Source organism: Microtus ochrogaster, chromosome 22 (genome assembly GCF_000317375.1).
Source record: "Microtus ochrogaster isolate Prairie Vole_2 chromosome 22, MicOch1.0, whole genome shotgun sequence".
Taxonomy (NCBI): Eukaryota; Metazoa; Chordata; class Mammalia; order Rodentia; family Cricetidae; genus Microtus; species Microtus ochrogaster.
Window position 1 is genome coordinate 5962481 of NC_022023.1, and position 13275 is coordinate 5975755.

General features: G+C 46.7%; 1 protein-coding gene across 2 annotated transcripts; it reads right to left on the reverse strand.

The window, feature by feature from the left end:
- Window positions 1-311: 311 nt before the first annotated feature.
- On the reverse strand, window positions 312-9589 carry Prss23 (serine protease 23). 2 transcript variants are annotated; one of them, XM_013350129.2, is made up of 2 exons: window positions 9473-9589; window positions 312-2077 (listed from the first exon to the last, which is right to left on the reverse strand). In XM_013350129.2, the coding sequence occupies exon 2, from the start codon at window positions 2064-2066 to the stop codon at window positions 915-917; it is 1152 nt and encodes a 383-aa protein (XP_013205583.1). In that variant the 5' UTR covers window positions 2067-2077; window positions 9473-9589; the 3' UTR covers window positions 312-914. The 2 variants fall into 2 exon arrangements, with proteins under 2 accessions (XP_013205583.1, XP_005357618.1); XM_005357561.3 differs by lacking the exon at window positions 9473-9589 and adding an exon at window positions 2687-2767.
- Between the last annotated feature and the right edge of the window lie 3686 nt (window positions 9590-13275).

Genomic DNA, 13275 nt, shown 5'->3' on the forward strand with positions numbered 1-13275 from the left:
ACTTAATTCATTTCGAATTTACCCATCCAGATAGTAAACAGTGAGGTGTGACGCACTCTGGGGGCTAAAATGTAAGGATATTATTTTTTTATCGTGACCACAACTGTTAGCTGGGAAGCAACGCGGCCTGTTCTAATCAGGCTCCACTTATTGTCTTTCGAGAAACCGTTAGCTCCAAACATGTGAGCGGAATCTTGCTAAGTGGAGGGATGGCGATGATTGAGCTTGCCTACTCGATTGTAATGACAAGGTTGGCGAAGGCATACACAGACTTCCCACAAAGTAAAGCAACGGTTTTTGGAAGAGGAAGTTTTATTTTCAAGACTAAAAAGCAGCATGAAAACTCTGTTCACTGTAAGATACCGTTTTATAGGTGTATCAATATAGCCAATAAATTATTGCTTCTCTACAAGGACTACTACGTAAATGTTGAATCCAAATATTACAATTGCCTATTGAAGTGCTATGATGTTGCCATCCAGATGCAGTATAACCACACATTACAAAAATATCAATATATGACTCTCAGAAGAAAACACTTTCATATACAAAGAAAAGAATTGATATCCTCCATATGTCACACATTTAATATAAACCTTTTTATGCAAGTTTGGATAAGACAAAAATCAAGTTGTCAAAAAAAAAAACCTGAAAGTTTAACTTAATTGCCAAATATCCCCTATTGCCACAAACATCAAACTATGCCTTCCGACTGTTTAATCACTATCCACACACACCACAGTTTTCAAATCATAAAGCCAATCATTTTGCCATTTGAAGAATGCTGGGTAAAGGCATTATATGACTCTCTCTCACACACACACACTCACACACACAAGAGTCCATGATAAAAAGCTGGCATCTCCTCCAATGAGTGCCGAAAGCCCCCGGAGTGCTGGCAGGAAGAAGCAACTTCAGCCCTCCCTGCAATCCAAATAGTTTCCTTTAATCCAGTAGCAAATCTGTGCATATTTAAGAGGAGTGATTCTGACTGCCACGTTAAAATCCTGTGGAGAGCCGTTCATGTCCACCCACTGGTGGCCCGAAAAGATGCCAATAATTTTCCTTTCCCATTTCTGCTGTGGCCTCTTCCACATCCTCACATAGACCCCCGAACCACTGGCCCCAGGCTGGGCATCACATTGCTGATAGAGAAGGTCGTAGGTCTCATCCTTGATATCACAGAAGCGGTACACCAAATTGCCTGGCCGGTCATTGTCATAACCGGAGAAGTGGATCCTGCCTCCTGGGAGCTGCTTAGCTGGCGGGCTCACCCCAATCTTCATGAACTTCCTTTTGTGGGGTTTCTTGAGTTCCAGAAGGGCGTAGTCATAATCCATGCCGATATCATTGGCATTGCCCTTGATCCACCCCTTGGGCACATGCGTACGTTTCACTCGGATCCACTGAAATTTCATCTTATCAGGCATGGCTGAGCTCGAGCTGTTGCCCGCTCCGCTGCCATCTTTATATTTGGGCTTCAGGAAGCCCACTCGGAGTTTCTGCGTCCCTTTCACATAGGTCTTCCCATCGTGAATGCAGTGCGCGGCCGTGAGGACGTGCTTTTCGGCCACCAGGGTGCCAGTGCAGCCCGTAGACAGCTTCACCGATGTTGAGAAGGGGTAGTTTAGCAGGAAGTCCTTCCCGAAGATGCTAAACCTGCCGTCATAGCCATAAATCTGCCTTTTCCTGCGGGATTTGCCCGTGGCCTCGGAGTCTCTACCTTGCGCCCTGCCTTGGCCATTGCTGAGGATATAGATGCCCACCTGAGTCTCGGTGCGGCTGCCGTTGGCGTAGAGGGTTTCATAGGAAAGGTACTGTTTGGCCTCTTCGTAGGTGGGCAGTGGTGTTCCCTTGTGACACTGGGGTCCGCATGAGGAGGACACTTCCAATTTGGCTTTGGCATCAAAGTCTGGCTTGGCTAAGTTGAAGGTGGACCGAGGCAAGACGACAGGGAGGCGGTAAGCCGGCCAAGTGGGTTTCCACGGACTGGCGTAGGGACTCCCCTGCCTGAACACACAGAGCAGGAGGAGGAGAAGCGTGAAGAGCCCTGGGATCCCCGCCATGCTGAGTGCTGCTGCAGAAACAAAGACAAGAAGTCAGGGTTATAGCTCCTTTACCGCAGCCTGGTAAAGCGCGGCCGTAAGACTGTCAGTCTTCCTCAGGCTTCCAGGGAGAGAATTCCTCGGGCAATGGTCTCGCTTACATGCAAGCACTTGACTTTGGGATCATTCCCACACCGAAGCCCCAAATGAAACTGCCTGTCCCTTCCCTTCATGCTTAAGAAGAAATAACCATGGATCATTACGGGGCTACATCTACACAGTACCCTTACTCTGTGAATGGATGGCCAGCTCCCAGTTTTACATGATTTTGAACTTTCTTTCTACTTAATTATACACCTTGTCCCCTCTTATTTAGCAACCCACCCACCCATGGCCTTTTTCTCTTCCCTCTTGCTTTAATTTCTATAACAATAAGTTCTTCCATAATTTTCTGGGCAACACACTTATCTAAATATTAACTCTAAATCACACACCCTACTGGGCAGCAAAGGCATCTGGGAAAGGTGGAGTCGTACTTACTAGGAATCTTATCTTTCCTATATGATGCACACATTTGGAAGATAGTATGAGAACTTTGCAGATTTTTTGCTTTGAATTTGGGAGTGGATGTTAGGTATTGCCTATGATCTATTCCTTGGGAACGCGGGTACATTTCATCCTGATCCGCTGAAGTTTCCTTTTCTAGGTCAGCTGCCGGCTCCTAAACCACCATCTTTACACTTGCATACAAATAACTAACTGTAGACATTTGGATTATGCTGCATACTAAAGAAATCATTGTTAAAGATATGAAGCTTTAACACTGTATTAAGTCTAATAACTCTATGGCTACACATAACTTTATAAATAAATAACTGCCTCTGTTTCGCGTGTCTAATGCTTTCACCTTGGACCTCTGCTAGCGTCTGGAAGGACCACTGGGTGAACGCCTCTGTTACTGAAAGAATAAATGAATGTTGTGGAGCAGGAAACACATAATTTTTTTGAATGACGCACAGTGCCTTCAAGTGACAGATAAGCATAGACGGTGTGACGGCTCCGACCAGGGGTATGGAGTTAGGTGCAGGGAGAAAGAGGAACAGGGGAGGTTTCCCACTGGAGGGGGTGTGAAGTTGAAAAGGCATTCGATAAATTAAGAGACACAGGAAGGGACACTTAGAAGGAACAACAGTCTATGCAAGAGCATGGAGGGGTGCAACCATTTGCGTCATTTGGGGAATTGTATCCCGCTCAGCAGGGGTGGACAGGGAACACAACAAAGGCTGCAGGGAAGAGCCCCACTGTGGAGTGCTGTGTGCGCTAAATGCAAGAGTACAAATTTTATCCTGAAAGATGTCTGTAAAGCCTTGATCAATCACCCCTGGAGAAAAGCAATTAACCCAGAGGGCTGGAAGTTCTTTCATCGCTGCTCAAGCATCAGTGGGCTCTGACCAGTTCCCAATCTGCTGGTTCAGCTGACTCAGTGGGCAGGGTAATTCATTCACCACCAGGCACCCCAGAATGGCATGGGAGGGGCATGTCTCAAGTGGCCAGCTAAGGGAACAAAGCGGGAAGAAGAGGAAACAGTGATTTCCTTATTTTCGGTCCCTTCCTCTTGCAGGGTGCAGACATACTGGCAACTTCTGGGTGCCTTGAGCTTGCTTTACACAAGACTGAGAACTCCATGGTGATCTGACCTAGCCTACCTGGGCAAGCCAAGCCACACCCCCAATATTCACGCACTAAAACGGGTGTTCCGCCATCTCTGCTATCTCTTTTGTGCCACTCCCTTGAATTCTACTTCTGTAAGGGACAATAGGAGTGGAGAGAAATGAAGGAACAGGATCCTTAGAAAATCAGATTCCTCAGGATTTCCTAACTCCTTCAAATTCTTCCCTGTCGGGGCTGGAGAGATGGCTCAGTGGCTAAGAGCATTGCCTGCTCTTCCAAAGGTCCTGAGTTCAATTCCCGGCAACCACATGGTGGTTCACAACCATCTGTAAGGAGGTCTGGTGCCCTCTTCTGGCCTGCAGACATGCACACAGACAGAATATTGTATACATAATAAATAAATAAATATTTTTTAAAAAAAATTCTTCCCTGTCTTTTTGTCTTTTCTAAATAGGAAAAATCTTGAGTACTTTGGGAGTCCTTCGGTACTTGGGGAGGAAATACATTAAGCTATTTTCTTGTGTCCTTGAAATCATGGGGTGCATGGATATGAGCACGTGTATATTTGTATGTACTTGTTGGGGATACTAATGTTAGGACTCACGCTTCAACGTGGACCAGGGAAGGTGTGTTGATGCTGACTCAGTCCACCCTGCAATGGAGAGCTGAGAGACATGGCGGTAACACTTGGAGAACTCTGCAGGCCATCTCAGTTGACTTGACTATTCCCACTTACTGGCTGAGGACCCAGTTCCTGCAGTCATGCTGTGTTTGAACAGCGTTTGCTCTGTGGTAACTCCTGCCTTGACTAGCCACCCCACTTGCATGAGAATCCCTGTCAAATGTGAGCTGCTATAGAAAGCAGGTGTCTCCCTCTCTGGCTGTAACGTCATGATCCCCTCTTTCTTTGACTAGTGTGGAGAGCGTTAACTCCGCGAAGCCCAAAGCACCGAGTTTTATTTCCTTTTATGTTAAAGAGACACAGAATCCGGAGGTCCAAGCGGTGAAGTGTCCTTATTTTTAACGTGTGACTGTCGGAGAGAGTAAGAAATGAGACAGCACTCTGCTCCACGTCTCGTAGGATCCGTGTAACACGTTCACTGGACAAGAACGTGAGAGTTAAAATATGCTAACGTCAGGACACGAAACGTTGAATTCCAAATCTGAAACATGTACATAATTGCTTAGAATCTAAATTATCAACGGAACCAAAGTTGTGTTGCCAAGTGTCTTTAGTTTTATCCATCTACTGAAAAATAAAATGGTTTAATGACAAGTGTCTCAGGGAAGAGAAAGGCAGAAAAACTCTGAAACTATTGCAAACACATTTTTTTTTTTAAATTCCATCTAGGAACTTTGATTTAATGAATTAATCCTCCTCTCAGGCAAAATTCAACCCCCTTTTCAAGTGCTCTGCCTGTACAGCAAATCCTATTTATTTAAAGAATACTTTCTAAGGTCCCAAAGTAAGCTCTGTTTCACAAGTGCCAACACGACATCCCTCCCCACCCCCCTTTAGCCTGTGTTTGCAAAAGGAGCGATGTCTTTAGAAACCAGTCATGTGAGTGGTCCTACATGGAGGGATACCCAGTTTTCCTTGGCGTGTGGGTGCTGGGCAGTCCATCAGCTTGGCTCTTATCCTGATAACTCTCAGTACAGAGGGTCAAATTTACTCCTTGGCAAAATGGTAGATGACTACATGCCAAGAACTCTGGAGATCACTTACAAACGAAAGAATGCCGAGGGGTGTACTAAATGATAGGCTATTACCAATTCAGATTCCTAACAACTAAGTTCTCATCATGTAGCTGGGAGTCAGGGAGAAGTCGGCCATCTATGGAAAAGATTGCTACCCACTTAGGGCAGAGCAGAGCATTCTTTGTAAAATATCAGATGGGGGGTGGGGGGAGTACTTTGGAAGCACTGTTTTCTCTTAGCTTGAAACAAGGCTTATAAATTTCCAGTGTTATTGTGGAATTGTTTTGATGGATGTCATAAGACTTCACCCTGATAGTCCTCAGCTTACATTTTCCCTAAGATTTGTTTGCGCCTCTGATAGTTAAAACTTTAATCCAAATATAGAAAGGGATACAGAAGTCAAGAAACTAGCTCAGGTCTTTATTGCAAATTGATTTGGAATATCTGCTGGAAAACTGAGAGGTAAAGCTGGGGGGAGAGCCCTCCTCGATTTTAACTGGCATCTGGTTATTGAGGTTACAAGCATCCAAAGCCACTTGTGCCATCAAGTCTTCCTTCACATGGGTTAGAAAACTCTTCTGAATGTTAGCCTAAGTCAGGAAATCACTGTCTCGGGTTCTTGCAAGTCCAGGATTCTCTACTTGCATAATCTTTTCAGGATCAAAAACTGTCCAGGCAGGTCAGGATGTTATTTATGTTATTTATGGACGCTGAAGATGAGGGGGTGGGGAGAGGAAAATGTATCCCATTAATCTGCAATTTCACTGGGGGTTAAAAACTCCATGCTCAATCTGCCAAAACGCAAACAAACAAACAAATAAGCAAAACTACAAAGGACTCTATCAAGGATGGTTTTTGGGAGCCCAGTGGAAGGATGACTGGGTTTGGAAGATGTTTTTAGGGAAGTCCTGAAGAAAAAGCAAGGGAGAAACAACCCTACTGCCATTGAGGGTCACTCCTGACTCATGTACACCCCTCCCTGACTTACTTCTGTCTCTAAGACAGCCATAACAACTGGGATGCTTTAGAATGAAGTAAAGTAGCCTTGCATTAATTTCTCAACTCACTTGATAAAAAGATACCTCCATCGAGATAAATATTGTTTCTGACATCACAAATTCAAAGGAAGCATTGCTATGCCCATCTCAATGATTTATACATAGACATTCAGGGATGCAAACAGATTTTACACACACAGTTCTCACCCCAGAGCTGGGGCCATGATACATGTGGTGCTTAACTTTAAACCCTCTAATGTTTAAAAGTGAATCCCCTTGTTGTTGCAGAGTTGTTTGGAAAACCAACATCTTTTTAAAGGAATGAAGATTTTTTCCAAACCTTATCTTCCATATAGCTAAATCTAAACAAAAAAAAATGTTGGGTCTATCATATTCCATTTCTAAGAATGAACCTTTACAGGACACACAGCCTCCTCGTACACATAAATTATTGTCTAAGATTTCCAACCAAGTGTTTTTACGCATTCCTTCACCTAAGGACAAAGCAGAATGGAAAAGTAAGGTGAACAACTGTTTTCCCGCCCTGTTTAGTAATACAGAAACTGCGTTTCTCTTCTGGCTCTGGGTAGCAGATGCACAAGAGGGCTACACATTCATGGTCCCCAGGTTGCAATATTAGCCACTGTCTAGTGGTCCGGAGTCTCAAAACGCTTACGCTTTATAAACATGGTTCATAAGCCTGACAGTAATTTTATGGCAGAAGGACTATGCACATTATCAGATGTGCCAATGGCAATAATCTTTCTGGGGACTGGGGACCGGGACTGCCTTTTTCTCTCTCTCTCCACAGTAGTCTTAAAAACTGCAACAACTCAGTTCTCCTCAAGGGGAGCAGTGTTTGAGAGAATGCTCTAACTCCTGTAAGCAAACAAGTGCTTCCAGGGAAAACCTGATTTTTTTCAGAAGTCCCTTCTCTATTAGACATGCTTTGAATTCCCGTGACCACAACCAAAGGTAAGAAAACACATGAAGGTGTCACTCTGGACACCATTTGGGATGCTGGCAAAGTGTCTTCCATGAGATCTGTAGCCAGGGAGCCTCGACAATGTGGCTCTGTTAATTCCCAAGGCGAATACCTAAAACTGAACCAAGCTCTGTGAATACCCTGAAGTCAGGCTCACTCTCCACTCCAGAACCACGTACCCATTAAAGCAAAACCAACCTAATCACATGGTAGCTTAAGGATGATAGACTTGTAGGGGAAACTGGAGGGGACTTAAGAAGCCCAGCAACTCAAACACCATCTCATGGTCACAAGGAGTTTGACTTCTTCTCTATCAGGTTTTAGGCAAAACGAAGCACCCTAGTGATCCCAAGACAGCCTTGCAGCAAAGCAAGAACACAGTACATAAAGCTGTCGATGCGGAGACTTGAGGAACAAACTCCCTGGAGTCATTTGGAATTGTGCATGAATAATGCCTGGTGCACTGGCTTCCAAAGCATCCATGGGAGGGAAGCGCAGGAGAACGGGAGACTATTAAACACTGCAGACCTGGGCCAATAATGTTCTCAGACACACTAATGGGCACTTTGGCACTTAATGCTAGCGTCAGAAAAACACACCTATATTCACTGTCTACCTAAGTTGTCGTCAAGTGAGACAAAAATGAGGTCCATATTAATTCCTTTCGGAAAGTTGCTTCCTCCCCAGCCCAGAGACCGCATGACAGGTTACTTACTGTTTATCATAATGGAAAAGTACAAATGACGGATTTATTTGTATGTAAATGATGTGGCACTCAGAAGGAAATGAATGTGGTGCCTCTGTAGGATCTTCATCCCACCTTTCACCCCACCTCCAACGCAGCCCTAAGAGACGCTTAGAAACAAAACGGTTCCCTGTGTACCTCAGGCTAGCCGCAAATTCACCGTCCTCCTCGCTCAACCTCCTAAGTGCTGGAATTCCCGGCGTGCACTACTGTGCCTTGCTCCAAAGAGATTCCTTGAGAAACAGTTTATAGTTCTTTTAAATGCTCTCTTACCCAGGTCGACTCTTTGAAACAATGTCTAATAACACCCTGATACTACCTTGTGATAGGGATTTTGGCCACAGCTAAGTTTATAAATTCAACTCTTCTCACAGGACCTGATGAGTCTATTCTAGTATTGGCCTACCTGTCCCCAAGGAGTCCACTAGGACCCCTCAAGTTCACTTTCAAGAACTGGGAATAACAATTCCTATTCACCGGCCGCGGGCTGTTTCTGAATTCTCATGGGTGTCACCCAATGGGCAATAAAATAAACAGGATTTTTATCTGAGGCTTTCTCAAGAGATGCTTTGACGGAAATGGGAGGGAGAGCCAGCCCCACTTCAGGAGGGGGATGGCGTGGCTCCACCTAAACAAGTCTTCCTCTTACAAAAGCTACAGAGGGGGGAAAAAAAGCTTTTTATTTCAAAGTTAACAATTTGTGATAAATGGCTACAGGCTGGAGCAATATCTGCTTCCAACAACTGTTGATAGCCCAGGCAGCATTTTCTGGGTTTAGCACACTGCGCTAAGCCATCACTCAGAGCTGAGCCTGTTCCCAACTCGTGTTTGCTGACTTTTCCTTGCTTGTTAAGGTGTGTTCATAATCACGTGTCCGGTTAAAAATTAATGCTCAGGGCATGATGGCATCAGATACAGTATAGGCAAAACTCAAGGAAAACAAATGGTAGAGGTGGCAATGTGTGTTCCTGGGGGGAAGCCTGCTCTGACCAGCCCGAGGACAACTTGGCAAAAAAGGCTCCACTGGACTCCCTCACAGTACCCCGCACCCAATACCGCAGTTTCTAAGCATGCTTTCCCCATCCACTTTACAAGTGACAGTGCGTTAATACAAATGTCCTACAGCGCGCGTGTCCCGGAGGACTCTTCCAGGCTCTCGTCCCAGCCTGGAGCCGGTGCGGAGGCCGGGACCAGGTCTCCGATGCCCCTCCCTTCCCACCTCAGCCCGCAGCCACCCCACCCCGCGCGCACCCAGCCCTTTGTCCCGCTTGGGCACACGCCTGGCCCTCCGCACCCAGGCCGCGACTCCAGGTCCCCGCCTTGCACTCACCCTTCGGGCTGCAGCCCTGTGCGGCTCAGACAGGTGTGGGCGCCCGGAGGACGCGCGCGGCTTCCATGCCTGCTCGGCAGCGCGACCAAGTGTGAGCCAGCGGGCCAGCGGCGTCTGCAACCCCGGGTCCGCCCCCCACTCCCCACCCCCCACCCCCGCGCGCTCCTCCCGAGCTCTCCCGCCCCGCCCCCGGCCGCCAGCCGTGCAGCTCGCCCGCCGACGCCGCCCCGCCCCCCCTTCTCCACCCCCACGCCCCTCCAGCCTTCATCCTCAGCCGACCATTCAGAGATCCCGGACCCTGCGGCCCTGCGCAGGTGGGTCCCCGCTGCACCTCACCATCAACGGATTGCCGCCTCTCGATAGCCCAGATCGCTCCGATGGACCGGTCCTGCCAGGGACACCCTCTTGCTCTCGACAAACGCACACGAGTTCTAGCGGGTTCGCACAGCCTGAGGTCTGCAAAGGCGAGGTGCTTCCGCAAGGGCGGTCCCCTCCAGCACACCGGGTGAATGCTCCTGGGCAGGTTTGCGAAGTTCACTAAAAACTTGTGAGCTCCTTACTCACACACAATCTGTGCGCCTTATATTGTAATGACTGAGCCTCCTTCCCAACTTACACTGCCTCAAGAGTCTCCAGAGAGCATCAGTTTGTAACCCAGAGTCAGGACTACCAAGTTTGTAGGCCCTGCGCTTCAGTCACTTGAGTGATGGGTGCAGAACACAGCAGGGGGATTGCCGGCTTGGCAGCTTCCCAGGGGATAGCTGATGACGCCCCCGCCTTGGTCTTTACTGGGGCACCAGGGCACCAGCTGGTGGAGCCACCTCCTAGCCTGTGGTGCCGGCTTCCCTAAATCATTCCAAGAAGTCCACAGCGGGGGGTCTTCTCCAAGCCTGCCTGGTGGCCTCACTATTTAAGTATCCAGTGCCAAAGCCTGGGTCGTCTCCCCCCACACTCCCTCCTGTGAGCCAACCTTTCCTGCAGCTTCTGATGATGGAAAGGGAAAGGGTGTTGTGGGTATCCCCTAAGGACTGGAGCACTGGAGAGGCGCAGTCTTGCTCACCACTACTCAATGGAAGGTCTAGATTTTGAGCAGAGGTCATTGTTTTTCCATGTCAATCCCAAAGTATGTTTCCTTTTTCCTGTCAGAGCCTGCCCTCAGAAAGGGAGGGCCTAAGATCCTACTCCACACCAGGATGTTAACGACATGCCCAGTGAGCTCGTGTTTGTCTTTGCCTTTCAATAGGAAAGCCCTGCACACATTGTTGATCAGTGTGCCTCAAATATAAAGAAAACTAGCCTTGTCCGCCACACTAAAGGCAAAGCCTTCTTAGGTCTCTCGGTCTTAGCTTAAATTTTCTTCAAAAAACTAATCCATTAATGTGATTATATACATGAAACTAGATAAAGCTTAAACGTCTGAACAACTGAAGAATAAAACCCAAACCGATTTTTAAGTTGAATACAAAAATTATCTTCCAGAACAGTACGATTAGGGTTAGTGCTGCTTCCTCAATTGTTGAAGGGTTCCTGTAGCTCTACCATCCTTGGTGTGTGAGGTACCCTTAAGATTTTTTCCTCTGAAGTCTGTTTTCCCTTCTGCCTACCACATAGCCTTTGTTCCTACTAGGTCTCTTTCTTATTAGCATCACAATAACAGTGGTAACCCCCTAAGGCCAAAGAATAGCACACACAGGCACAGGAAGAGTCCATGTGGTGGTTTGGCTGCCTTGTTTCCCACAGTCTCTGACATAAAACCCTTGGTTTCCCCGTGGTAGGCTTAGGAGGTGTGGCCTTACCTAAAGAAGAGTGTCACTGAGTGCGGGCTTTGAGGTTTCAAAGTCTGATGCCATTTCCAGCTCACCTTCTTTGCCTTGTGTCTGGGACCCAAGATGTGAGCTCTCAGCTTCGGGCACCTCCTGCCATGCCTTGTCATGATCATGGACTCTCATCCTCTTGAACCCTAAGCCCAAATGAACTCTGCCTTCTGTAAGTTGCCTTGGCCCCATGTAGTGTTGAGACAGATCTCAATGATCCAGGGTATACTTATATTAACTTTTTAAATCATACAGACAAATTAAACAAATTAAATTATGGGTCTCCAAGGGTTTATAGCTCCCAATGGAAATATTTATGGACTTGTACTTCCTTATGACTAAACCAAGTGAAACCTAATGAGGTTCAAGATGGCCACATAAATGACAGAGTCAAGAGAATTGCGAAGAGAGAAAACCCCCAGATAAACCCTGCAGCGTCATTTGCTCTCAGCTAACTGAATAACTGCTCACTTCAGAGGCCACACAGCCTCAAGACAACAGCTACCTACCTGCTTCAGTGACAAAGCTCTTCTGAGGTTTGGGAGAACAAAGCGATTGGTTCTTTTCCTTTACAGAAACATGAAGGCACTGAGCCTGAACTGACGGATGGTTAAACTGGGATGAAAGACTTGACCTTTCTGTTTTCAGACCATGTCGACCCCTTCTTGGAGTTGTAGGCTACTCACTTCTACTCACTGAGCATTTAAGAACTGCTTTGTTCAAGACTATAAGACAGGTTCACTTGGCCCCATCGCCTCTGAGCTGATGTGAGTCCCTTGTGTTTTTTCATACATTCAAGTCCTCCAGTCCCTTAGCCGTATCATGAGTCTCGGATTAAACCATGGAAAGTAGTATGTTCAAGCAAGATGATACCAGCAACAGACGGAACTCAGTCGTTCTTGATGTAAGCATTAAAAGTCCTAAGCCTTGTGTTGGTGGTGCACACCTTTAAACCCAGTACTAGGGAGGCAGAGGCTGGAGGATCTTTGAGTTCAAGGTCAGCGTGGTCTACAGAGTGAGTTCCGGACAGCCAGGGATACATAGAGAGACTCTGTCTCAAAAAATTTAAAAATAGAAAAAAGTCCTTTGACTTCACTAATGACGCTACACACGGGAGGAACTCAGCAGTTCACTTCCCATTTGCACAGCTACAAGGCCAGAATACTTGTGCACAAGAAGGAAAACATCTTTTGAAGCTGTGCCCAGGACTAATGAAGAACTTTCAAACTTCAACCCACTCCTTCCCAAAATTAAAGCCAAGCTTGTTGCTGCCTCTGTTGAGCGGAGCAGCCTAATCAACTCCTTTGTTCTCCCAGTAAAGCAGCTTTGCCTGCTTACGTCTATGTGACATGCTCTCATTGCCACTGCTTCTATGTCACAAGATCCCATAGCTATGTCCCGTGTACTATGCCAGGACCTGCTACTTATAAGCTACATAGCTTTTATTCTAACCTTTCTCTGCTTCCGCAGCCTCTTCTATACAGTCGGGGCTTCTGGGGTTTGTTTAAAGGTTAGATAGATGAGCGCACAGAAAGTGATTTGGAACAGTTCTTTACAGGCGGAGAGCGGCTGATATACACTAGCTACGGTTAATCCACTGTGCAAAAGGGTCGTGTTTGGAAGCATTATCCTCCAGCACTGCCTCGGCCCACTTTGACATCCGTTGCTCACTTTTCCTAATAGCTGTAATTTCCGAAGTAGAACCTCAGAGAACAAATATTACTCCCATAAAGAGAAACTGAGGCACGAAGGGCCTAAGAATCCATCCCTCTCTTGGCTAGCTCCGGAAGCTGTTGTCATCTGCGCACAGAGCTAACAAACAATAGTTGTCAATACAAAGGGTCCAGGGTTTAAATATGACTTGGTTTTAGATGCTTCCCAGGTTTGTCAGAGGGAAGAAACTTGGCTCTCGGGTCGTCTGTGTAATGGCTGTATGGACAGCAGCATGATGGATTTGTAGAGAACATTGGCCTTTGAGAGCAACGTGCT